This window comes from Macaca nemestrina, chromosome 5 (genome assembly GCF_043159975.1).
Source record: "Macaca nemestrina isolate mMacNem1 chromosome 5, mMacNem.hap1, whole genome shotgun sequence".
Lineage (NCBI taxonomy): Eukaryota > Metazoa > Chordata > Mammalia > Primates > Cercopithecidae > Macaca > Macaca nemestrina.
Window position 1 is genome coordinate 41,113,689 of NC_092129.1, and position 24,961 is coordinate 41,138,649.

Sequence of the window (24,961 nt, forward strand, 5' to 3'; positions counted from 1 at the left end):
CTCTGCTACTTACCATTTGGGAGACCTCGGGCACATCACTTAAACTCTTTGTGCCTTAGTTTCCTCATTAGTAATAGTACCTACTTAATAGGCTGTTAGAATTAAATGGATTAATATTAATACATGTAAAGGACTTAGAACAGTGCCTGGCACGTTGGAAGGGCTAAAATAAGTATTATTATCTTTCCTTGCACTAAAGTTACAGAAAGTATGTAATATTGAAACCAAAGCAACTGGTAAAGATAGCAGTAAGCTGACTTGATCAAGCTGATACTGAATATCTTTATGAAGGATTCAGAGCAAATCACCATGGAACACCATAAGTGTTAAAAATATTTTTGAAAACTCAGTTTAGTCCTATGCACACTTAGAATGATGAGGATTTCACGAATGGAAGGCAGTGTACTATACCTAACCATTCCACCTCATTATTCAAAGCTTAATGTTGCAGCCCACTTTAAGCTAACAGTATTGATGACTGCCTCTAAAATACAGGACAGGGTTACTTGTAAACCTTTATACAGGCCGGAGTTTCAGATATATCTGTGGTAGATTATGGTTTCAGCTTGATGTGGGGGAATAACTGAAATAATTCCTACCCCTCACCCCCTTGTCCCCTGCTTTTTTTGAGAAAGGGTCTCATTCTGTCACCCAGGCTGCAGTGCAGTGGTGTGATCATGGCTCACTACAGCCTCGACCTCCTGGGCTTAGGCAATCCTCCTGTTTCAGCCTCCCAAGTAGCTGGAACCACAAGTGCATGCCAACATGCCCAGCTAATTAAAAAAAAAATTATTTGTAAAGACAGGGTCTTGCTATGTTGCCCAGTCTTGAACTCCTGGGCTCAAATGATCCTCCTGCCTCAGCCTCCCAAAGTGTTGGGATTATAGGTGTGAGCTACCTCACGCCTGAAATAATTCCAAGACAGTGTTATTTTACAACCTGGCACAAATTCAGTAAAGCTGCCAGAGGTACAAGAGATCTCATAACTAAGGCAGAAAAGTAAGTGATAATTTCAAACTTGCCCAAATTTGCAAAGCTGGTGACAGGCAGCCCCTGAGAAAACATCTGACAGATCTGTAAACTCGCCTGCTTGCTTACCCACCTCAGAATTCTCTTTGTAGCACTGGTAACACCAGTCAGCCCTCAATCAGATGTGGGACTGGGAGAAGGTGAATATTTGTTAGGCACAGTTAATCCTCAAGCCTCCTTTTAGCAGTTTTAACTCAAATCAAATTTATGTGAGTGTTGACAAACACAGCTATGCCAATCAGTAAGTTTCACCTTCCCTCTTGCCTTTGTTCATTCTTGGATTGACTTACAAAGAATACTGAAAGAATAGATAAGGAAACGGCAGGAAGAGGGAAAATGAAAACAAACCAACAAGGAGACTGGCCAGGCACAAACTACAGCATTAGCCCCTCAAATAATCCTGAGCTGGTGCAACTTACAGCCTAAATTGATCACTCTAACAACTCACTGGATACTATGCCTGCTTATAGCCTGTGTCTATTACAATATTCTTGAAGACAGCCTGTTAAAAATGCAATGGGGTTATAATATACAACCATTAGGACTATTCTCCAAACATACACATACATACATTAGGGCATCTTTAAAAGAGCATAAAAACTCCTATAAAGGAATTATGACATACAGAACCAAAATAGCTTCTGTTGAAATAAAACTAAGTCCCAAAATACCAACAATACTTTACATTTGAAAATCCTTAATGTTTATAGGCAATGTTCTGTCACATAAACCACTGGATTTGATCTTTGAGCCAAAGGTATTCCAGCCTTTGCTTTTGTTTGTAAACAGAAAAAGAAAACTGCAGTACCTCTGGTCTTTTCTTTTCATATTGATATCACACATGAGGAAAGAGGAAGACAATGATGAGCTATCTACTAACCACATGCATGTACAATCATGAAGACCATGAGGGATCACTGAAGGAGCAGAACCAGGAGCTGGGGGACCTGGGCCCCAGCTGGATGAGCCTGGCCTGTCATTGGCCCTGAGTGCCCCTGTAGGTAGAGGGACCTTGCCTATTTGTTCACACTGAATCCCAGCCCTATGACACGGCCTGGCACATAGAAGAGCTTCAAAAATGCTTGTTGACTTGAAGACAAAGCAAAGTAACCACAAGGCAGCAGTAGGAATTATGTATGAAAGATGTACCTGATACAAAAAGGGCACTTATTATTCATCTAATCTGAGTACTAAGGTTAATTTCCCTTTTATTTAAAATACATTTGACTTATAATCTCCAAAAAAAAATCAATAATCTCTTTCCAAAGCCAATGGCATATAAGTAACTCTAATGAAATTTCAAGATCACTGTATATGTACGGAAATATCACTACGTACCCCAAGAATATATACAACTATTATTTGTCAATTAAAAAATAATAATTTCAACAAATTTTTAACTTTATTTTGAAGTCAGATCGAACAGGAATAACATTTAAATCCTTTTTCTGAGAACTGCCTATAATATAAGTTGTCAAATGTGTAAATTTAAAGTCCTTTCTTAAGAGGAAATATAAATATATACTACTTGAGCAGATAGTAGGTGATAAATGAAATTTAGTTTTTAAACTCAAAGGAAATTCTTCTAAAAGTATGTGTGTGTATACACATATACGTATTAAGTATATATACATATATGCATAAATATGTATTACATAAGATGATTTAAAATATCAAGCGACCCATTAGAGTATAAACAAATGTGAAAAGTATCTGGCAGAAACACTAGACAGTTTTACATAAGAGGAAGGACTCGATGACAGACCCCTAAGCGTCTGTGAGTCTGTAAGTACTGGAAATTTTTTCCCTCCATCAATTCCTGAATATCTTCACCCCTGGAGAGTCATTTCAAACATTTTATATATAAATTGATTTGAGTTCATTGACAGATATACCTGTTCCTCCGGTGAGAGTTCCCTTGGCTATATCGCCATTTCTCTGATCACTGGTTTTCTACCAAGAAGAAAAAAAGAGGACTTTTAAAAATTAGAGTTATAAGTGAAAATGAAAAAAGCATACAAAAATAGTCAGAAAACGGCCATGTCAATACCTTATCTGTAGCTTCTGTCCTCCTGGTTCTTTTCATAATCTCCTCAAGTCGCTATAGGAAAGGAAGAATTGAGCAAGAAGATCAGACACAGAAAAAAAGCCAGCCTGGCACATTTAACTGATGAAATAAATAGATTATTTAAAACGGTCTGTTATTTTGGAAAAATATAATATACACTTTTTTTTTTTTTGAGATGGAGTCTTGCCCCGTCGCCCAGGCTGGAGTGCCGTGTGGCAAGCTCTCAGTTCACTGCAGCCTCCGCCTCCTGGGCGCAAGCGATTCTGCTGCCTCAGCCTCCCAAGTAGCTGGGATCACAGGTGCCCACCACCGCGCCTAGCTAATTTTTGTATTTTTAGTAAAGACAGGGTTTCACCATGTTGGCCAGGCTGGTCTCGAACTCCTGACTTCAGTGATCCGCCTGCCGTGGCCTCCCAAAGTGCTGGGATTACAGACGTGAGCCACCCGCCCAGCCGTGCTGCTTTGTCTTAATTGGAGTTATCCAAGAAAGTTGGACTGCCTTAAGCTATATGAAGTGGAATTAACTGCTTTTTGGTGAGAGCTAAAACATTGAGAGAGATCTCTTTGCAGGAGACTGTTATCACTGAGGGGGCTACTAGTTTATGTGGCGAGGGTAGAAGGCATGTTTTCCAACGGCCAGGGCTAGTCTCTGGGTCTTAGAGGGTGCAAGTTCGCGTCCCGAGCCTCTGTGCTAAGACGCAGCTACCTTCTTTCTCTCCAAGCGCTCCAGCTCTTCTCTCTGGAAATGCTTCTCTCGTTCTTGCCGGGCTCTCTCTGCTTCTTCACGAACGCGAGCTTCTTCTTCTTTCTGAAAACAGAAGGTCGGCGTCTGCCTCTGACAAAGAGGCGGGCTGCCCAGATCTCCCAGGGGGCGCCCGGAGGTGGGGGCGAGGTGGCGGATGGAGGAAGTGCGGAAGCGGGAGCAAAGGCAGTCTAGTCCGCACCCTCCTCTGCCCGGCTGGGGCGTCTCCCTGCGGGATCCGGACGGGGAGGGGCGGGGCGGGGTGCAGCCGCACCTGCCTCTGGGCGCGTTCCGCCTCCTCCCGCTCGCGCAGCGCCCGCTCCTCCGTCTGCCGCCGCAGCTGCTCCTCCTTCTCCCGGGCCTGCTCAGCTTCCAGCCGGCGCGACTCCTCCTCACGGCGAGTCCTCTCTTCGGCCACCCGTTGAGCCAATTCCTCTCTCTTTTGTCTGGAAAAAGACAACACAAAAACAAAACCAAAGACACCTGAGGAGAAATCTTTGAAGCGAGGCCTGCGTGGGTGATTCTGTAGGGCGGGTCCTTCAGATGTCCAGTAGAAAAATCCCCACTGGATGCCTTCAGCACTGTTAAGGGACAAAACGCGAAGCCACCCTTAGTCTTCCTCCCCCCTTGCCAGCTGCATTGCAGTCCGTGCTAAACAGAAGCAACATGTAACCACCAGTATCTTGGGGAGGGCTGGCTTTTTGGAAGGAATTTAACTATTTTTAAAGGCTCTGATTTGTTTAATTCAAATAATGTGACTTCTTAGTAATGAATTTGAAGCACCCCCGTCAAAGGAAATCTTTGTAAATAAATAAGGGTCATAGTGTTCTGTCACTGGACAGGAGGAAGACAGCCACGTAAGCTCCCTGTTGGAGCCAAGGGCAGGGCATGGCCAAGATGGCGGCCCAGCGGGGGCATGAGATCCTTCCCCAGGGTACAGTTGTGTTCGTCTGAAGAACAATTATATTGACATTAGTCTTATCAGGCCCAGAAGATGACCAATTGAACAAACTGTCTGGGATACTGCCTGGCAGGCAATCACGGGGCATGTCAAGATCCCACCTGGCTACCCTCTGAGAGGAGATTTATCTGGAAAGGAGAAAACATGAACCCTTATTATGCAGCCTTAATGTGATAATTACAAAGACAAAGCGGAAACCTGGAGATCGGAGATGTGTTAAGTAAAAAAGCAGACTGTACAATTGTACCTCTGCTGTGGTTATAATTATGTAAATATGTATATGTATATATATGTATACACACACTCCCATACTGTTGAGAAACTAGAAAGGACCACCCAAAATGTACACAATTACTGAAAATTGATATGATTATGGATTTTTTCTTTAAACCTTTCTCCATCAATGTTGTTGCACTGTCATTAAAATAAGAAAACGTGGCTGGGAATGGTGGCTCATGCCTGTAATCTCAGCACTTTGGGAGGTTCGGGTGGGAGGATCCCTTGAGCCCAAGAGTTTGAGACCAGCCTGGGCAATATAGTGACACACCATTTCTATTTAAAAAAAAAAGAACACAAGAAGAAAGAAGACGAAGAAAAAGAAGAAGAAAGAAGAAAGAAGAAGAAGAAAAATGTGATTTAAAAAACAAACCACTTAGTAGTCACAGGAAAAATAGGTAACAGTAATCCTGAAAGAACTAATCCATTCACTTTCATCAGTATTATCACCTCCTGCCTCTCAGAGGGGTGTTGAGTTAATCCAAGTGTCACTGACATCACTGACACCATGGTGTGGAGCAATGTCTCCCCTTTACCTTTCAAGTTCTTCTTGCTCCTTCCTCTCCCTTTCTTCCTTTTCTCTCTGCTCTCGGGCCAGCCGCCTCTTCTCAGCTAGCAGCCTTGTGGCCTCCTCTGGGTTGGTGGTACCTGCAGAAGTCTTAGGAGAAGCACTGGCAATCACAGTGGATGATGGGGCTGAGACCATGGCTGGGGTGGGGACCAGGGCTGGAGCTGGGGCCGAGGCTGGAGCTGGGGCCGTGACTGGAACTGGGGCCGTGGCTGGAGCAGCTGCACAAACAGGTACAAGGAGAAAACCAATTGGAAACAAAATCCAAAGAACAAAATCAAAACTAGCATTGCCCACATCCAAGGCCTAGAATTTACCATTATAAAAGAAAAGGGAATGTTTATTACTGTGTGTTCTCACAGTTTCACTGTGTTCTATCTGTAACCAAGCAACAGATAAAAAAATCAGTATGTGTAAGTGAGACATCCAACAAAGCTAATACTCTGTCACCAAGTCTTATTTTTATACCAGTTAAATCAGTTAACATATATTGAATGTGTACAGAGCCTCATGTTAGTCTGTGGGGAGTTATACACTGAGCAAAAAGAAGATGAGATCATCCATTTGTCTTTTATTGCATTTGAAAATTCCTACTCTTTGGTAACCATTCATTACTAGAGCAGCATCCTCAGCATCCATGCCATGAGTCCAGATTCAGACTGGGAAGATGACACCCTATGAAGAGGACCCTTTTGTCTCCCCGGAGCTGTCTCTAGGTCTGAGATGGGAGGAGCTCAGGGCCTCTTTGGGAGCCGGTGCTCATTCTGCTTATATATCCCAGGCTGCCAAGATACAAGATGGGAGCAGAAGTTCTCTAGTCTTACTCAGATTTATGAAGATGACCTAGAGAGCTGGTGCCCCAGAAGCCCCACACAGGCACTCACAATTCGGCAACACAGTGAGCAAGGCACCAGCAAGTGCAAGCTCTGGCCCCTGGCTGCTCCAGCCCGTCCTTTCAAGAGTCACATTTCTACGTCTGCTCCCACAGACTTTTCTCGGCCATCATGATGCTCTATAGCCCTTCTTTCCTTCCTTTTTCCATGGAAACAAACACTGGACTTCTCCTTTTTCTAACATTTTCACCTGTTTTGAATCATCTTTCTTTGCCCCACCCTCTATCTTCAAATTCAGTCTTAAGTAGAACACTTTTGAATGAAGACAATTCTCAACTAGAAATATTGAATTCCCAGCTCCAGGTGGTTTTAAATTTCTAAATAGCATCTGGTTAGGCTGGCAGAGGTGAGAACCAGTGGGCCTTCTGGAAAAAATTCTGACTTTATCAAGCACACAGGCTACGCCAGGGGTCCTTAAACTCCAGGATTCACAGGAATAGCATTGCCAGATTTAACTGGCCACCCTGTGTTCTATCTGGCAACCATGTTTAGGAGTCAACTGACAAGCTTAGTGTCTTTCAAATCCTCATATCCACCACTACATATTCTGACTTAGTAAGTCTGAGGTAAAGTCAAGGGTCTGTATGTCAAAACATTATAGATGTGGTGGTTTAAAAATATTTCCAGTTTTCCTCAGCTGCTGCCAAGCTGCACTCAGTCCCTCTGAGGAATCTAGGGCCATGCTGAAGTGGGACTCTCACTCCATCTGGCAACTAGCACCTTGCCGGGCAGTGCCAGCCCCACGGCCTCTGTTTCTGAGCTCGCCTGCATTGTGCATGAGGCTTGACCTTCATTCTGCATGAGGGTGAGGTGACCGTCAAGGAGGATAAGATCAATGCCCTCATTAAAGTAGCTGGTGTAAATGTTGAACCTTTTTGGACTGACTTGTTTTCAAAAGCCCTGGCCAATGTTGACATGCGGAGCCTCATCTGCAATGGAGGAGCTTGTGGACCTGCACCAGCAGGAGGTCCTGCCTCCTCCACCAATGCTGTTCCAGCTGAAGAGAAGAAACAGAAGCAAAGAAAAGAGAGTCTGAGGAGCCCGAGGAGGCTATGGGCTTTGGTCTTTTTGACTAAACCTCTTTTGTAACAAGTTCAATAAAAAGCTGAACTCTTAAATTCTTCGAAAACTCTCTCTTCAAAAGGTGGAGACTATGTTTCTCTTTGAGTGTGAGTCCCACCTAGTGACTTGCTTCTACTTAACAGAATGTGACAGAAACATTGGTGTGCAACTTCTGAGACTGGGTCATAAGAGACATTGTAGATTCCTCCTCATTCTCTCTTCCAGGTCACTCACTCTGGCAGAAGCCAGCAGAGCAAGGAGACAGATGAGGACATTCACCAATAACATGGAGTGGTCCATGTGTGGAGAAGCTGAGGCCACCTGCCCCCAGCCTTGTGTGTAAGCCACCTTCCAGCTCTGGTTGAGTCTTGAGATGACTGCAGCTCTAGTGGACAGCTTGACTGCAATCTCATGAGTGGTCCTGAGCAGGAACCACCCAGCTGCACTGCTGCCAAATTCCTGACCCAAGAATCCATGTGATATGAGAAATGTTTGTTGTTTTATGCTGCTAATTCATTATGCAGCAATAGGTAATGAATACAACAGGTAATTTTGATGCAGGTGCTCTGAACACATTTTATGGAATGAACTCAGCCAATAAAAGCACTGAGAATTCGCATGTTGTGGTTCTAACCATAGGCTTTTGGATGTATGATTTGAGATTTACATTTCTATTTCTGCTTCCACAGATTTTTTTCATGGCTATTATGATGCTCTATGGCCCTCCTCTCCTTTTCCATGGAAGCAAACACTGGACTCCTCCTTCCTCTACCATCTTCACCTGTCTTGAATCATCTCCTCTTTCTTGCCCCACCCTGTATCTTCAAATCAATCTTAAGTAGAAAACTTTGGATGAAGACAATTTTCAACTAGAAATATTGAACTAGCTCCAGGTGATTTTACATTTCTAAATAGCATCTGGTTACCCTGGCAGAGGTGAAAAACCAGTGTCTGGAAAAAATTCTGACTTCTGTCAAGCACACAGGCTATGCCAGGGGTCCTTAAACTCCAGGATGCACAGGAATAGTGTTGCCAGGTTTTTTTTTCTTTTTTTTTTTTAAACTATTTTTAAGCAACGCTAAGTTAAAATATTATACTTAAGGAAAGGTGTTAAACTTAACCTTAGAGTAAAATTTCCAAGTCTCCAATAAGAGAAGAAAAGGAAAACAAAAAAAGCTTAATCAAAGCAGTGCAGGAGAAAAAGAGAGAGCACCCGCACCACAGGTGACTTCGCTCTTACCAGGGCCAGCTTCTGGTTCAGCAGGTTTCCCCTCTTCAACTGTGGCTTCTTCTACCTTCACTAAAGGTGCTCTTCCCTTTAGTGAGGGCTCATTGGCAACTTTCTGAGGTTCCTTCTCAGGGTCTTTTTTCTCAGGCTCCACTCTGACTTCCCTCTTGACAGGGCGGATGTTGCCTGGGGATGGGGGCCGGACCTGAGCAGGAGCAGCTTTGACTGAGCCGGGTGGCAAGGAGGATGTCGGTCTGGGTGTGCCAGGCAAATGAGGAAGAGACTTGGACGGAAGCCTGGGCCACAAACAAACAAGGCAGACAGAAGGGGACACATGAGAATAGGCTTGCCAGAACCTAGAACACGACTCGATGGAAGAGAATGCAGATATTTAGCTCAGTGTATTTGTTTTTTATGTGGTAGATGCAGAAATAGAGTTGCTTTAGGGAACCATTCCAATTTTTCTTTTTCCTTTCCTTTCAGGAAGAATGTTATTCCCTAAGTCAAAGCCAAACAGCATGAGAAGAACAGTTCACTTTCAGAAGAGCGAGCTACTAATTCTCTAACATGGAACAACCCAGCCAGCCACTTATATTTCACTTACCAAAGTCGGGAGGGAGCTGCCGGTCTTGCTTTGGGATTAGATGGAGATATAGCCCTTCGGGTGCCAGATGTGAGGAAGGGTACATTTTCTCTCTCTCTTTCTTTTTTATAGCCCTAAGTTCAGAGAAACTCAATAGTTAGATTTTTCCATGAGCGAGGCAACCACATTCACAATACTCAACAGTGGAGCTAGAAACCATTGAATGCCTTTTAAGGAATGTTCTCAGCTATGTCACATATACCCATTCCATCTCAACAAAAGGCCCTTGTTAGCTTAACACTGAACAGTATAACTGAATTAACACAATGTGACACTAATAAGGTGGTTCCGGATGTGTGATCTGGAGTCATGTTTGTCAAAAAGCATATGTATATACATACTTTTAGAAAGAACCTATACTTTATGTCTAAAATTCATTACCTGAAGCAAAACCTCCCAATCAGGTTTATCCCACACAAATGTCAAATGTTACTTCCATTTTTAAAAAACTTTGAATTAAAACACATCTTTTTCTTTTTAATTCTTAGCATTTTTCCCCCAAACATACTGTATCTCAGTCTTTAAAAAAAATTATATGCCTGCTATATTAGATATAAACTCATTTTTCTTTTATATTGATGTTTTATAATGGAATCAAGTCCTTCCTCACCTAGTGTCCTCTTGCAGCAATAGATAACGGATACAATAGGTGATTCTGAAGAAAAGTCAGGTTTACAGTGAGGAATTTCAGCTATTTATTTATTTTTTTTGCTCTTCCTTACCAGGAATAAACTGAAATCTGAAGGTGGGCCAAAACATCACGCCTCCCTGACTGCCAACTAGGAATTCAGCTAGAGAGATGACACTTTCCTCAGTCAAAATGGGCAAAGGGAAGCCAAGAGAAGTGTTCTACTACTCTAAAGTCAATCGAGACCAAAACAAACAAAAATTGTACAGAGCAAAACAGACCCTTTCCAAGTATCTGAAACCTGACAATGGTAGGAGGGGCACGTGCTGGAGGCACCTAGGTGAACACCTGTCAGGAGGGCAGACTGCAAGCATGCATGGGAGGGGGCAGAGTATTATCTAGCCCCAGGTGACATGAACTAGTAGTGTACCTTTTCTTCTCTCCTTTTCTGCCTGGCTCAAGCATCAGTTCCTCTCTTCCTTCCTTTCCCTTTTATTCCCCTCAGTGTCCCTTTTAATTGCTTCCCTCCATTTTCCTTAATAGCACCCTAGTTGATGGACTGGGTTATCAGAGAAGCAAAAACATCTAAGTGTCAAATAATGCTCATTGTCTCCCTGGGATTTCTAAACAGAAAAAATGAAGAAAGAGGCAGAGAAGAGCTTCACAAGTGTGTGCCAGCTCTCCATCATTTCCAGCTGCTCAATCACCATTTCTCCCATTTTAGTCCCCAAAAGTAGGAGGTGGGGCCTCACAGAGCTGCTGTGGGCTTTGGGTATCAAAAGTTGCAGCCACCATATGGGGTGCTCCTGGCTGGTGTACAGGGTGGCAGGCCCAGGGCTTTTCCCAGGGGAGACTGGGGTTAAGCACCTCAAGTAGCCCTTCTTTTTCTTTTTCTCAAAACATTTTGATTTGGCTGAAATCAGATCAATGGGTGATCTAAATGGGAAAAAGGCTCAAGAGGGACAATTTTTGATGTGGTGGGGGGGTTGGGGATTATTATCTGTGCCTTGATAATACAGGGATCAGGGAATGAACCTATATAAAGGTACAGAATCCTAGGATTACAGTGCCTTTGAACCAGTTGTTTCTTTCTTTTTTAAAAGTGATCTCCTTTAATCACCTAGGGGTAGGTGAGCAGAGGAGGAATGGTTTGGAAAAACACTCAGTACTTAACACCGTCCCAACCAGGGAGTTTTTTTCTTTTCTTTTTTAACTCTTTCAGTCCTTTTGTTACTCTTATATCCAACCACCCATTGGGGTACCAGACATGTAAAGGCACTCCTGATTCTCATCCTGATCTGAGTTAATAGCCCACCATCTATACAATCATCTTTCCTATTAATACTTTCCACAATGCTGAGGGGGAACACATGCTCAGCAAGTCAATGGCCTGGGCAACATATCAGCAGGAAAAAGACTTTAATTTTGTAATTAAGGTAGTTTAGAATACAGTATAAATATCCTCCAAGAGAGACGATTCACTGACAGATACTTTAAGGCAGTGCTGTTTAATAGAACTTTCTGATATGATGATGTTCTAAATCTAGCCACTAACCACATTTGCCTATTTGAATTTAAATCTAAATTAATCCAAATTAAGTAAAATAGAAAAGGAAATTTGAAAAACAACTCCATTTCCTATAACATCCAAAGGAATAAAGCACTTAGGAATGAACTTAACAAAGGAGGCCAAAGACCTGCATACTGAAAACTAGAAAATAGTGCTGAAAGAAATTAAAGACAACACAAATAAACGGAAGGAAGTCCTGTGTGCAGGGATTAGAAGATTTAATACTGTTAGGATGTCACTACTACCAAAAGCGATCCACAGATTCCATGCATTCCCTATTGAAATCCCAATATAATTTTTATTTTTGCAGAAATATAAAAATTCGACCCAAAATTCACAGAAAATTTCAAAGGACCCTGAAGAACCAAAATAATCTTGAAAAAGAACAAAGTTGGAGTTCTTACATTTCCTGATTTCACAACATATTACAGGTTGAGTATCCCTTATCCAAAATGATTGGGATTACAGTGTGTCAGATTTCAGATTTTGGAATACTTGCATTAACACTTACTGCTTTAGCAGCCTTAATTCATAAAACTGGACATCTGAGATGCTCCAATGAGCATCTCCTTTGAGTGTCATGTTGGTACTCAAAAAGTTTCACATTTTGGAGCATTCTGTATTTTGTTTTTTTGAATTAGAGATACTCAATTGGTAAAAAGCTACAGTGATCAGTACTGTGGTAATGGTATCAAGACATATAGATATATGGGACTGGGCACTACAGCTCATGTCTGTAATCCCAGCATTTGGGGAGGTCGAGGTGGGTGGGTCACTTGAGGTCAGGAGTTCAAGACCAGCCTGGCCTACATGGCGAAACCCTGTCTCTACTAAAAATACATAAATTAGATGGGCGTGGTAGTGCATGCCTGTAGTCCCAGCTATTCAGAGGGCTGGGGCATAAGAATCACTTGGGCCTGGGAGGCGGAGGTTGCAGTGAGCTGAGATTGCGCCACTGCACTCCAGCATGGGTGACAGAGTGAGACTGTCTCAAAACAAAACAAAACAAAGCAAAGCAAAAAGATACACAGACCAATGGAATAGAATCCAGAGCCCAGAAACAAACCCTTGTGTATATGGTCAAATGCTAACACCACTCAATGAAACAAGGACATTCTCTTCAACAAATGATGCAGGGAAAACTGGATATCCAAATGCAAAAGAATGAAGTTGGATTCCTACCTTATAAAATATACAAAAGTTAACTCAAAATGGAGTAAAGACTTAAATGCAAGACTTAAAGCTATAAAACCTCTAGAAGAAAACGTAAGTGAAAAGCTTCATGACACTGTGTTTGGTACTGATTTCCTGGATACAACACCAAAAGCACAGGCAATGAAGTAACAATAAACAAATGGGACATCAAACTTAAACACTTCTATATATCAAAGGAAACAATCAATAGAGTAAAAAGGCAACCTATGGAATAGGAGAAAGTATTTGCAAGTCATATATTTAATAAGGGGTTACTACCAGAATATATAAATAACTCTACAATTCAACAATAACAAAACAACCCCATTAAAAAGTAGGCAAAGAACTTGAATAGCCATTTTTCTAACGATGCCATATGAAAAGCCAACAAGCATATGCAAATACGTTCATCATCACTGATCATTAAATAAATGCAAACCAAAACTACAAACCATCACCTCACATTCCTTAAGATGGCTGTTATCAAAAAACAAGATCACGACTGTTGGCGAGAATGTGGAGATACAGAAATCTTTGTGCACTGTTAGTAGAAATGTAAAATGATACAGCTGCTGTGGAAAATGGCATAGAGGCTCCTCAAAAAATTTAAAATAGGATTACTATATGATCCGGCAATCTCTATATATCAAGAGAAATTGAAAGAAAGATCTCTAGAGATATCTATATTCCTATGTTCATAGCAGTATTATTCACAATAGCCATGAGGTGAAAGCAACCCAGATGTTCACCAATACATGAAACGATAAACAAAATGTGGTATACAAATATAATGGAATATTATTCAGCCCTAAAACGGAAGGAAATTCTGACATATGTTATAACAAGGATGAACCTTGAGAACATTATGCTAAGTGAAGTAAGCCAGGCACAAAAATTCAAACACTGCATGATTTCACTTTTATGTGGTCTCTAAAGTAGCTAAATTCACAGAAACAGAAATTAAAACAGTGACTGCCAGGGGCTGAGGGGAGGGAGAAATGGGGAGTTGTTTGATGGGTATACAGTTTGAGTTTTTCAGGACTTAAAAAATTCTGGACATTGGTAGCACTTCAATATGAATATACTTAACACTGCTGAACTTTAGAATGGTTAAAATGGTAAATTTTATGTTATTTTTATTTATTTTTTTAATCACAACTAAACATTTTTTAAAAACTTAAAATTCAACTTGTCAGTTTCACTAGCCCCTTTCCAAGTGCTCACCACTGTGGCCAGTCACTACTGAATTCCACAGTGCAGCTCCAGGATATAAATGACTCTGAGTCATTTTCTGGCAGTATTTGCCTAAATACTTGGTTGTAAAGAGGTAAAAAGACAGCTACTTGATTAAATAGAGAAAGAGGAAGGTAATAAAAACAAAACAAACCAAGGCTCTGGATCATGTGATGACACATCTTTCATTTAACTTGTCAGCCACAGGTGGCCCTCAACCTTCTCTCAAGCAGTGTTAATTTTTGTTTTTACCCAGAACAAGATATTTTTTCCATGGTGAATGCTCTTTTCCCCTGCCCAGTGAGTACCCCCAACTTTGGGGCCAAGCTGTTCTGTTTAACTATGGCTTTTTGTCTGCAGTTAAGGAGGATCTCTGAAACACTAATAAACTAAAACTTCCCAGACATCAAAGATTGTTTCACCTGTGGCTTAGAGGGTTGGAGGCCTGACTCAATCATGAATCAAACACAGATTCCAGAAAGGCTGATGGAGCTTGAAAGAAAAACAGGGTGTAGGCAAAGCCATCAAGCTCTCACAACCCTAAATTATCCTTTAAGCAAAATCCTTTTAAGTGTCCATCAGGTTTATAAATCTGAATTGCTCTGGGAAGTTACGATTTTAAGAAATTGTTTCAGCCTTTCATTAAAAGGGTCATACTGTTATCTTGGAGAGAGGCAATGAGATCTTCTAGTTGACTGGTGAGTCCTTTAAGACTAAAGTACAATGTCTAAAGACCACAGAATAAGGTTTGTATCTTTCAACTGATACCAAATAAACACAGGATTTAAAGCAAAGAAGAATAAAGATTCCTGGAGACATACAAATTACCTCATTGCATTTATAGCATGGTGAAAATTAACATTACCTCAGCCCATAATAACAAGTACAAATTATATTTTTGACTTACAAAATCTGAGTTTATAGCACAGCCTAACAGCCTTTTAAGAATTAGTGATTTAGTAAATGACTAATGTTTTCAAAATACTTTTTTGACTATATTTTAAGATCCCTTGACAGGGCCTTGACAGGGATTAGCCAAGCAGGATAAAAATTCTTTATCTTGCTTTTGCGTGAACCACATTTAGAGTTCAGCCAGCTTCTGGATATGGTTGGAATAAAATGCCAAGGCAGTGGTCCAAGCCCACTTCCCCTTCAAAGGCCATTTGGTTTTCCTACTTTCAAAAATGAAAGTATTCTGGCATTGCACTTATGTGTATGGACGCTCCAGCAGGGTAGGGCATCCACTCATATATGCTTGAACAAAGAACAGCTTTTGTCTTCAAATTCAAATGTTTAGGGAGAGGAAAATCCCCAAGTGAAGAGGAAGTGAGGGGACACTACTGCCCAGCCAGCCAGATTCATGATCAATGGGAGAGATGGGATGGTGGATGTCGCGGTCTCCCCCTCTTAGGCCCACACCGCACCTCAGGGTTGTGTCCAGTCTGCACAGGAACAGCACTGGCTCCCAGACTTGCCCAGCTGCTCCCAACAGCTACTCACCGCTATGCCATGAATGGTCCTCCTGCGAGAAGAGCCCTCAGGTGGTGTTACAAAGAGTTTTGGTCGATCCATCGAATTTCTAGAGTGTGCAGCTTTGTAGGGCATGATGATGGGGCTGCAAGATGCTGAACGAGGACAAATGGGGATAACTAGGGTGCAGGTGATTGGTTTTACACACAAGAGTGCCAGAAGAGCAGTTGAAGAAAGCCAAAAGCAGGTTCAGGAAAAGGAGCAAAGCAGAGATAGAGAGAAAAGTAGGAAGAAGATGTTATTACCTAAAGGTGCCCAGAACCATCATACTCAACTGTCCTTACAGTCCTATGAATTTATGATGAGTCCAAAAGGAAGGCATGTCCACGTAAAAAATCTGGAATATATTGTTAGCTCTTTGGCTCTTTAAATACTAATGAAAGATGTAGAAGTAATCCAGTAATTATGGAGAGCAATGGTCTTATATTCCTATTAGCTGATGGTTCTGGAAAAAACACTACATTAGTGATAAAAGATAATTTTTATGTAAAGAGTAGTTTATAACCAGACTTTTCCTAAATTAGCTTTAAGATGGAATAAAAGGTGGAAAGAGAGGAAGCGTGCAAGCAGGCAAGCAAGATATACTACAACTGTTTCAGGATTCAAGTTCAACAGCCAGCAGGGGAAAACAGCAACCAAACTTAAAAAATGTTAAGTGAACAAGTCTTACCAGGTGTTAAGACTTGTCACAAGGATAAGTAATACTTTTCCAGGAAAATATTCTGTACATGTCTTATTTATTTATAGATAAACCAAATGCATGCTTCTGGGTTTTCCCAAAAGCCAAGGCATTTGATGGTTCATAGGAAGCAGCATTAGAACATATGGGGAGATTAGCTATATCTATTTAAAATATTGAATAGAACAAAAATATGTTAGATCCGCCAAATGTAAGGTTGAACCATGAAGAACTTTTACAGTTTTACTCAAGATGGAATGTTTTATGAAAAACCACATAGCTTCTGACCATTTACCTTCCAAGGAACACTGTTATGAATCAAGTTATTGTGAACAACAGTGGGTTTAAGGAAATTCATATAACACTGCATAGGTATCAAAAGTGTGAGTATTCATGTTCTAAGGTCCATTTTCAGATCTCATTCAGAAATTTTATTTCCTAGCAAAAATAAGACAAACACAATTATAGAGAATACTATGTATTTGGACATGGTTATAAAAGGACTTCTCAACTGTAGGCTTTGTAGCAACCCTTTAAAGAAACCACTATGACAGCTGAATGTAAGAGGGTTAATAAATTTAAAACTCAAAAGTTCACAAGACAAATTTGGGGTGATCTTAACTTCAGGATTATAGAGTTGAAAAAAGATTTGCTATTTGGGTTTAATTTACAGACAGAAAGTCAATCAGATTGCATCTTTATTAATGTGCTCTTTCATTAAATGCCTAGCAGTATCTTCTGGCTATCACTGCATGGTTTTGTTCTGTTTTGAGATAGGATCTCACTCTGTTGCCCAGGCTGGGATGCAGTGGCACGATCTCATCTTGGCTCACTGCAGCCTTGACAGTGAATAGACTGGAAACTGCACTCTCTTTTCCCATCATTTGAAAACAGAATTCTGTTTCTTCAGGATAAACTAAAACACTTTTTCATTTCTTCAGTTTTCCTTAAAATAATATATGTATGTCTTAATTGGAAACTGATATAAAGCTTTACTTCCAACCTTAATGGAGAAGGAAGGATTTGTATTGTGAAGGAGGGAATCTCTTTGTCATTTTGCCTGTGATCACAGGAAAAACTCTTCGAAAATAATCATTTCTCAAGTGCCACAACAAGGCATTTGCATTTTCTAGACAAGAAAGAGTTCACTAATGCAAAATTCTTCCAAGTCAATCAAATGCATTTAAGGAATAACATCCTGGCACAAGGCACTTCTGGGGATTAATAATCGGGGTGGGGGAGGCACGCACTGCCCAGGACAGAGCCAGAGGCCATTCACCTTGCTCAAGGATCAAGAAACCCTAGAAAACAGTTCTGCTTGGAGGCCATGGGTCTGACACTGAAAAAGGAATGAAGTACGGAAATATGATTTCTTTTCCCTCAAGTGGAAAATAATTTCATGAAGTATGTATGGAGCATTTCCTGAGGCTATCATGGATGTAAGCCAATATCACCAGGCCTCTTGTTTATTCTTTATTTTAGTGTTGACGTGATACTAAATATGGGTTGAAAATATCCTTAAATCTAGCTAGTATAGTCCATAGAAAAACATCCTCAAATTTAGTCCAAAGAACATCTTTTGGCTAAAATAAACATAAATTTCTTGTAAGGGTATTGGATTTCATGGAATTCATTGCTGCACTGAATAGCAAGTACTGAAAAACCTGAAATCTTCAAATCAATTATTTGAATAATCTGCCCTTCTGAAGAAATAGTAAGAACAATATATAGTTACTTTTTCCCAGAGTACACTTCATATCCCAAGTAGTTAATTAAACGTGAACACTGTCTCATGAAAATGTCTTTGAGAAAGTCTCCCACAGTATATGTACTTCATCCTACTCTTGGTCATAAGTATGCATTAATTTCACTCATTCAGGATTTTCTGTATGAAATAATGGGTGCAGAGAAAAGATAATGCAGGTCAAGTGGTTGAAATGTAGCACAGCAAAAAGAAAAACGGCATAATATGATAATATGATACTAGCATTTACTGAGGGCCTACTATGTGCAGGTACTAGTCCAAGCATTGTACATACATTATTTAATCCTGAGCTCTAATAATCACTTGTATTTTGAATGTCCTGGGGAAAAAAAGTATAGAAAAGTCAACCCAAAGCAGTGGCTGCAAATGAGAGGTGTGAGACTGGGAGTTCCAGCTCTCAACTACTCTATTGTCTGTGCAGGGAGTTTACAATCACTGTACATCCCAGGGCTAAGAGTAGCTGTTTAATCTGCTGATGTAACCCAGCACAGGACATATTATAGGTTACCTTCTTGCCAGTAGCAATTAGGAATATGATGAGGTCAAAGAATAACACTAAAATGGGAAAACATGAAAGAATAATCAAGGACAATAGATGAAAAATAAAAATGATGGAAAATGTGGTTTTGACAAGATAATTGGAAGAGATGTTTGCATATATACTTCCAAATGAAAATTTAAAAAAACCCCAGGAATTCTGGTTCATTAAACATAAGCTGTATCGATGAAATCGGTGACAATGAAGCAGGCAATGTATTGACAAAACAGGCAGCTCAAGTAAAGGCTACGCACTCTTTCACACTGAAACAAATTACAGAAACATATCAACTTGTGACAAGGAGAATGGAAATGTGTCAAAATAAAGAGCCGGTTTGCAGATAAAAAAGCACCTTGGTTGAGCATAACAACAAAGAAGGGGAGAAGATGGGCAAGTAGAATGGCTGGAAAATGAGGAAACGGTATTGGAAAAGATTAGATGGAGAGTGAAAGAAGTGACAAGAGTTAGTGATGACAAAAGTAGTACAGCTGATTTCCCAGCTGTGAGGCAGGAAACAGCATACAAGGGGAGATTCAGAAGCATGACAGTCATAAACCAGCTAAATGCTAGAAAATACGACTGAAAAGCGTTTTTGTTTGTTTGTTTTGAGACGGAGTCTCACTCTGTTGCCCAGGCTGGAGTGCAGTGGCGCGATCTCGGCTCACTGCAAGCTCTGCTTCCTGGGTTCACGCCATTCTTCTGCCTCAGCCTCCCAAGTAGCTGGGACTACAGGTGCCCGCCACCTCGCCTGGCTACTGTTTTGTACTTTTAGTAGAGACAGGGTTTCACTGTGTTAGCCAGGATGCTCTCGATCTCCTGACCTTGTGATCTGCCCGCCTCGGCCTCCCAAAGTGCTGGGATTACAGGCGTGAGCCACCGTGCCCGGCCTGAAAAGCGGTTTAAAAGCTTTTCAATTAGCTAAAGAAAAACTCATGACTTGTAGAAAAGTGTGAAATTCATAGGCATAGAAAAAATATTGAAATAAGCTGTACTTTCTCCTCCAGGAAAACCTCAGATGCAATGTGATGGCTCTTACAGGAGTGTGGACTTTACGGAGAACACACAACACTGTGGTTCAGCTAGCAGACTGCACAGCTGCACATAAAGCATCACTCAGGGCATTGAGGATGGAGGGGTAAGAACATTTATGATCCTGTCTACCCATTTTCTAAGTGGCTTTGGTTTAAGTCACTTATTGTCGCTGCACTTGGTTTCCATAAGAAGGTGGTGGGAATGCCCACACTCGCCTTCGTGACTGTCTGCCCGGGGTACTATGAGATTTAGACTGAGATTCATTCACTCATTGGGCACTGCAGATGAAAGACACCATAAAACCACCAGCAATTATTACTTAAAAGCAGGCTAATGAACATGGAGAGGCTTGCAAGGGCAAAGCACTTTTAAAGTGCCAAAGATGAGAGCTAGTAGACTGTTTATATAAATACACCAATTGTCCCCGAAGATATTTGGGAAAACCTAAATCAACTCACCAGGAGACATCTGTTACCCAATGCCTAACATGTACCTTTCTTATCAACTAGATGTAGGCTCCACACTAACTTCTCATTATCATTAAATTAACTGGCTAATTCAGGTACGTTTTGCATTTCAAAAAAGTAGGAGTTATAACCAATCATCATAACTGGTACTAAGCATGTTTCATATAAATTTCAAAGAATGTAACAAATAAGGATATTACAATTAGCCTACTCCACAACTCTGAGAGTTCTGCAAGGGTACGATTCCTAGATTACATATAAAAGACTGGCACAGGGAGAAGTAGCTGTGCCACAGCCACATTATGAAACGCTATGCTGAAATAACAGACTTGCACTTTGATTTTATTCCCAAGTCCATATATTAGTATTGCATGTTAAATTATTTCTACCTTGGATAATCTGCTCAGAGACAGAGGCAGAAGGAAAGGCAGGGAAGGAATACTTTCTTCGGGTCATGTTATGAACAGACAGAAGCCTCTGAAGCCATCGGAGCCCAGGGAGGGGCTTCGTCAGCCTGCCTGGCGTCTGGTGTCCAGATAAGATGCTAAGGCAGATGCCCAGAGGAAACAATGCCAGGGGTATGAAACCAACACCGACAGACATTTCCACCGGGGGAAGAGAGAAGCGCACTTTAGGAAAAAGTGAGATGTGATTAGATGAATATGCTTCAAAGGGAGGACTTGACTTCATAGGGAAAGTTCCACCTGGACAGTTTTACCTGCTTCTCCAGATAAGGCAGCTGTGCTTTTACTTCTGGCCAGGAACGAATGTGTGGGCGTCAGGAGTCTGTTAACAACGCTGCTCTCCCATGGGCTGAGCTGCAGGCGGCGAGCTAAACGTCACCACATAAGCAAGATGTTAGAAGCATTCTTTTCAGAGTCAAGAGGGCATAATACATCGTACCTATCGCTTCCATACGCTGGGCCTTCACAGGACCAGGCTCTGCAGGGAGGACGGCAGGCCAAGAATCAGGGCAACAGGACCCCTGTCCAGAGGGAGCAGTTATTCCACCAGGTTGCTTTTCTTCAAGACGTTAAGTTTGTAGCAGGTTCTAAATTAGTTTTATAGACGCAAATTTTGCTAACCACCCTCTTTTACTACTCAACCGGCAATAAAACAAAAATATCATTTCAGCTATTATTTGGGTATGTGTCTATAACTCCAGAGTGGTACTATCTGATGGGCATTGGGATGGACAGTAGACTGATGGCACACACCTTAGCCAGAAGGTTTCCTAAGTACCTTGAATAATAAACCCCAATAGAGGCACTGGCAGGTTAATGAAAGACGAGTCAAATAAAAGACAGAAAGGGGCCCCAATAAATTACGCTAGATCTCCATGAATTGCTACTTTGGCCATGGGGGTATGTATGTGGGAATTAGATATCATAAAATGAAAGAAGACTCATGCAAAGTTCTGTATGGGAATCCTTTTGAGCTTTTCATTTGGCAAGCCAGGTTCTTTCAGGTCCCTCTTTGGCAATAATATAAAACATTTGGCCAAGGACAAGGCTAAGGCTGAAGCAAGATAAAATTAAACAGAAAAGCCAAAATCCAATATAAATATAATCCTAGAGATTGCTAGTGGATGCCTAAGAAGTCTAGAAAACAAATTTAACATAACACAATGATGTACAGTCCCAAATTACATTGCAGCTTTGCAAGGTCATAGTTAGGAAATGGATACCAATTATAAATTAATTACTTTGCTTATATGGTTAGCTTCCAGTGATGGCTCATGAAACGATAGAAGCTATTTTCCAAAAATATCAGTAAAGCTGGCAAAATTCTACAAATATCACGGAAGTGATTACATATCTTTATTTTAGAACACATTCCTGTCACTCTTAAAAGTTTTTTTTGTTGTTGTTATTTTAAAATTTTATTTATTGTTTGTTTTTAAGACAGGCGTCTTGCCATGTTGCTCAGGCTGATTTTGAACTCCTGGGCTCAAGCGATTCTTCTTCCTCAGCCTCCCAAGTAGCTGGGTTTACAGGTGCCTCCCACTATGTCTGGATTAAAAGTCTTTAAAACTGTCTGCACCTGAAAAGGCTGCTTCTGTTCCACTCCACAAATAGCAGGTGCAAGTTTCCTTTGCCTCTGGGGCAGTGTTCTATATAACTATCGTATATATATCATATTTTACGTGAATGGCATTTAAATGCTAGGAAATTAGTTTTAGTTAATAAAAGCCACATACTGCTAAACATTGTCTTAAAAATAGTTGCTTCTATTTGGAATGAAGTATCAACTTCCAATAAGTACCTTAACTATGTGACTAATTTAAAAGAGTAGCTATTTTGATCAGGCGCTGGTGAATTTAAGAATTAGTGAACTGTTTGTTAGAGTTTGCTTATTAGAAGAGTTTTCATGGTTAAATTAAATATTATCTGACATTAAGACATTAATTAAAAAGATGTTATAAAAACTACTGCAATAGTTACAATTAGAAAGCACCGTGGGCTAAGTACTATCATAAGCTATGTATGGCAGTGTGAGTATAACAACAGAATAGAATACAATCTAAAATTAGAATACATTTACAGGGTAAAATCAATGGGAAAAAGGTGATTAGGATTAACTGAAAATCTTCAACAGAACTATTTTCAAGAGATGAGAAAGGGAAGAAATTTAAACTCTTCCTTTTCTTAGAAAAACTGTACGATGACTGTGGCTTACAACTGCAGAGATGGGTTGTCATGGAAAAGATAAGTCTCCTTTCTCCATTAAGAAGTTCATTTACTTTATTTCCATGAATCTGAAGGCATCGACCAAAAATTTTATCTGTTTTTAAATGGGTTTTTAATCAAATGATTAAATGATTTTTAATCAAATGATTAACCTGTGTGTAAAGCAAATCCAGAGAGATTTGTTTTATATCTCCTGATACTCTGAACTAAACATATTGCTAGGAGAAACACATTTCTACTTCCACCACATTCATAACTATGCCTTGACCAAGATGGAGATAGAGCGTCCATAAGATAACTTTTTAGTAAAGGTTAATAAAGGAGAATTGGTATATTGTTGTTGTTGTTTGGTTTGTTTTTTTGTTTGTTTTTTTCACCTAGAGGGGCCTGATTTTAAGAGTACCAAACTGAAGGGAGAGATATTAACTCTCCTTTGAGTTTTAAGAGGCAAACTCAAAGGCCTCTGGAGGCCATGCAAGTTAACATAAATAAATGATTGGGGCTAAACAAACTTTATGGATACCTGCCTTACCACTTCCTCCCATAAGCATGGCATCACTATTCCATTTCAGGTAATAGGTGCCAAGAAGAAATTAGACACATGTTGCCAGGTCCTGATTTTTTCATTAGAAGTAGAAAACTGAAATGTTATATGAAGTATTCTATATTTTAAGTGTTGGCAATTACTTCTAATTAAAACAAGAACAAACAGCACTGCTCAGGTAAAACAGAACAAGCCTGTGACAGGATTTAGCTCGAGGTCTACCTCTGAATCCTATGATGAAGATTCTGGAAAAAAATATATATATTGATGGATTTTAAGCAAAGAGCAGGCAATTTCATTCTTACTCTTTTCCAACTTCCTAATGTTCTTTCTTGAAAAAAGTTGGTTAAGCAGATTTAAGTTAGCTTAAAGATAATAATATATACTTTTAATATAAAAATTTCCAGTGGCAACGTTCTGTTCCAGCAATTACAGAAACCTTTCATAATCAGAGGTTTCCTTTAACCAAAGTAATCTCATCAGTCCATGTAATACTATATTCAGATGTAATAATTAAAATATTTAAAAACTGATAAGGCACAGACACTACACTAATGACTGGCTTCCCTTGGCTTTGGAGGGCCTGGGGAAGCACATCTTGGGAAAGTGATACGGAAATATTTCATTATTTCTAATAACTAGTAGAGTTGTTTGGATACATTCCAGCAGAACATGAGCCCTGATGGTATCGGAGCCTCAATTTAATCTCAGCTGTAAGGCCTATGCCTTAGGACTGAGAAAGCTCAAACAATCTAGTAATGACGTATATACCTGCTTGACATATTTGTCTATAAGCTCCTCTAATTTAACAATCTCGTAAGAATGCTTTCTGATGAGATAATAAAGCATAACCAACTTTTAAAAATAGCAGGAAAGAACTAATGGAATTACTTAAATTTCTTTTATTTATTTTTAATTATTTTCTTTTCGAGACAGGATCTCACTCTATTGCCCAGGTTGGAGTACAGTGGTACAATCACAGCTCACCATAGTGTTGACCTCCCAAGGCTTAGGTGATCCCCCTGCCTCAGCCCCCTGACTACCTGGGACTACAGGTGCACACCATCAAGCTTGGCTAATTTTTGTATTTTTAGTAGAGATGGGGTTTTGCCATGGTGCCCAGGCTGGTCTCAAACTCCTGGGCTCAAGTGATTCACCCGCGTTGGCCTCCCAAAGTGCTGAAATTACAGGTGTGAGCCACTGCACCTGGCCTTAAATTTCTAAATGAGATAAATTTAAATTCAGAAGAAGGTTTAAAATTCTCACTAAAATAAAAGGCCTAAGCCTTTTAGGGTTCTACTGAGGGCTTAAGTTAAAAAGAAAAAAATTCCTTCCTAGACAATACATGGGAGCCCCTTCAGGCTGACCTGGCCTGTTAGACCAGGAACTGATTGACAGTTCTTTGGTAAGGAGGCAGAGAAGCAGAACTCTCAAATCTAATGTTCTCCCTCTTGTCCTATTATTTCTGCTTAGTATTCTATTTTCTGGGCCTCTACCATGATTCACAGGGCAGTTTTCTGGCCCCACCTATGAATTGGTTATTGAACTTCCCTTAACCCTGATGTCCTATGTCCTAATTCTCTACTCCTTACCACTTCTAACCACACACACACACACACAC

General features: G+C 40.5%; 1 protein-coding gene, 1 long non-coding RNA gene and 1 pseudogene across 19 annotated transcripts in view; 2 read left to right on the forward strand and 1 right to left on the reverse strand.

Annotated features, from left to right (window-relative positions):
• Window positions 1-24,961, reverse strand: part of LOC105465673 (microtubule associated protein 7) — a 215,723-nt gene that overhangs the window by 17,728 nt on the left and 173,034 nt on the right. For 11 of the 18 annotated variants that reach the window (XM_071096512.1, XM_011714248.3, XM_071096511.1 and 8 more), the window contains 9 exons: window positions 20,825-20,938; window positions 15,596-15,720; window positions 9,432-9,544; window positions 8,840-9,123; window positions 5,613-5,865; window positions 4,114-4,285; window positions 3,804-3,905; window positions 3,080-3,130; window positions 2,925-2,982 (listed from right to left, as the gene is read on the reverse strand). In XM_071096512.1, coding sequence (XP_070952613.1) covers window positions 2,925-2,982; window positions 3,080-3,130; window positions 3,804-3,905; window positions 4,114-4,285; window positions 5,613-5,865; window positions 8,840-9,123; window positions 9,432-9,544; window positions 15,596-15,720; window positions 20,825-20,938 — 1,272 coding nt within the window. Of the gene's footprint in view, window positions 1-2,924; window positions 2,983-3,079; window positions 3,131-3,803; window positions 3,906-4,113; window positions 4,286-5,612; window positions 5,866-8,839; window positions 9,124-9,431; window positions 9,545-15,595; window positions 15,745-20,824; window positions 20,939-24,961 lie in introns of all 18 variants that reach the window. The other 7 variants (XM_011714243.3, XM_071096509.1, XM_011714240.3 and 4 more) reach the window with 1 other exon arrangement.
• On the forward strand, window positions 6,238-9,431 carry LOC112423798 (uncharacterized). The gene is made up of 3 exons (XR_011623411.1): window positions 6,238-6,360; window positions 7,825-7,938; window positions 9,311-9,431. It is a non-coding gene; the product is annotated as an uncharacterized lncRNA (long non-coding RNA).
• LOC139363093 (large ribosomal subunit protein P1 pseudogene) lies at window positions 6,368-7,613 on the forward strand (annotated as a pseudogene).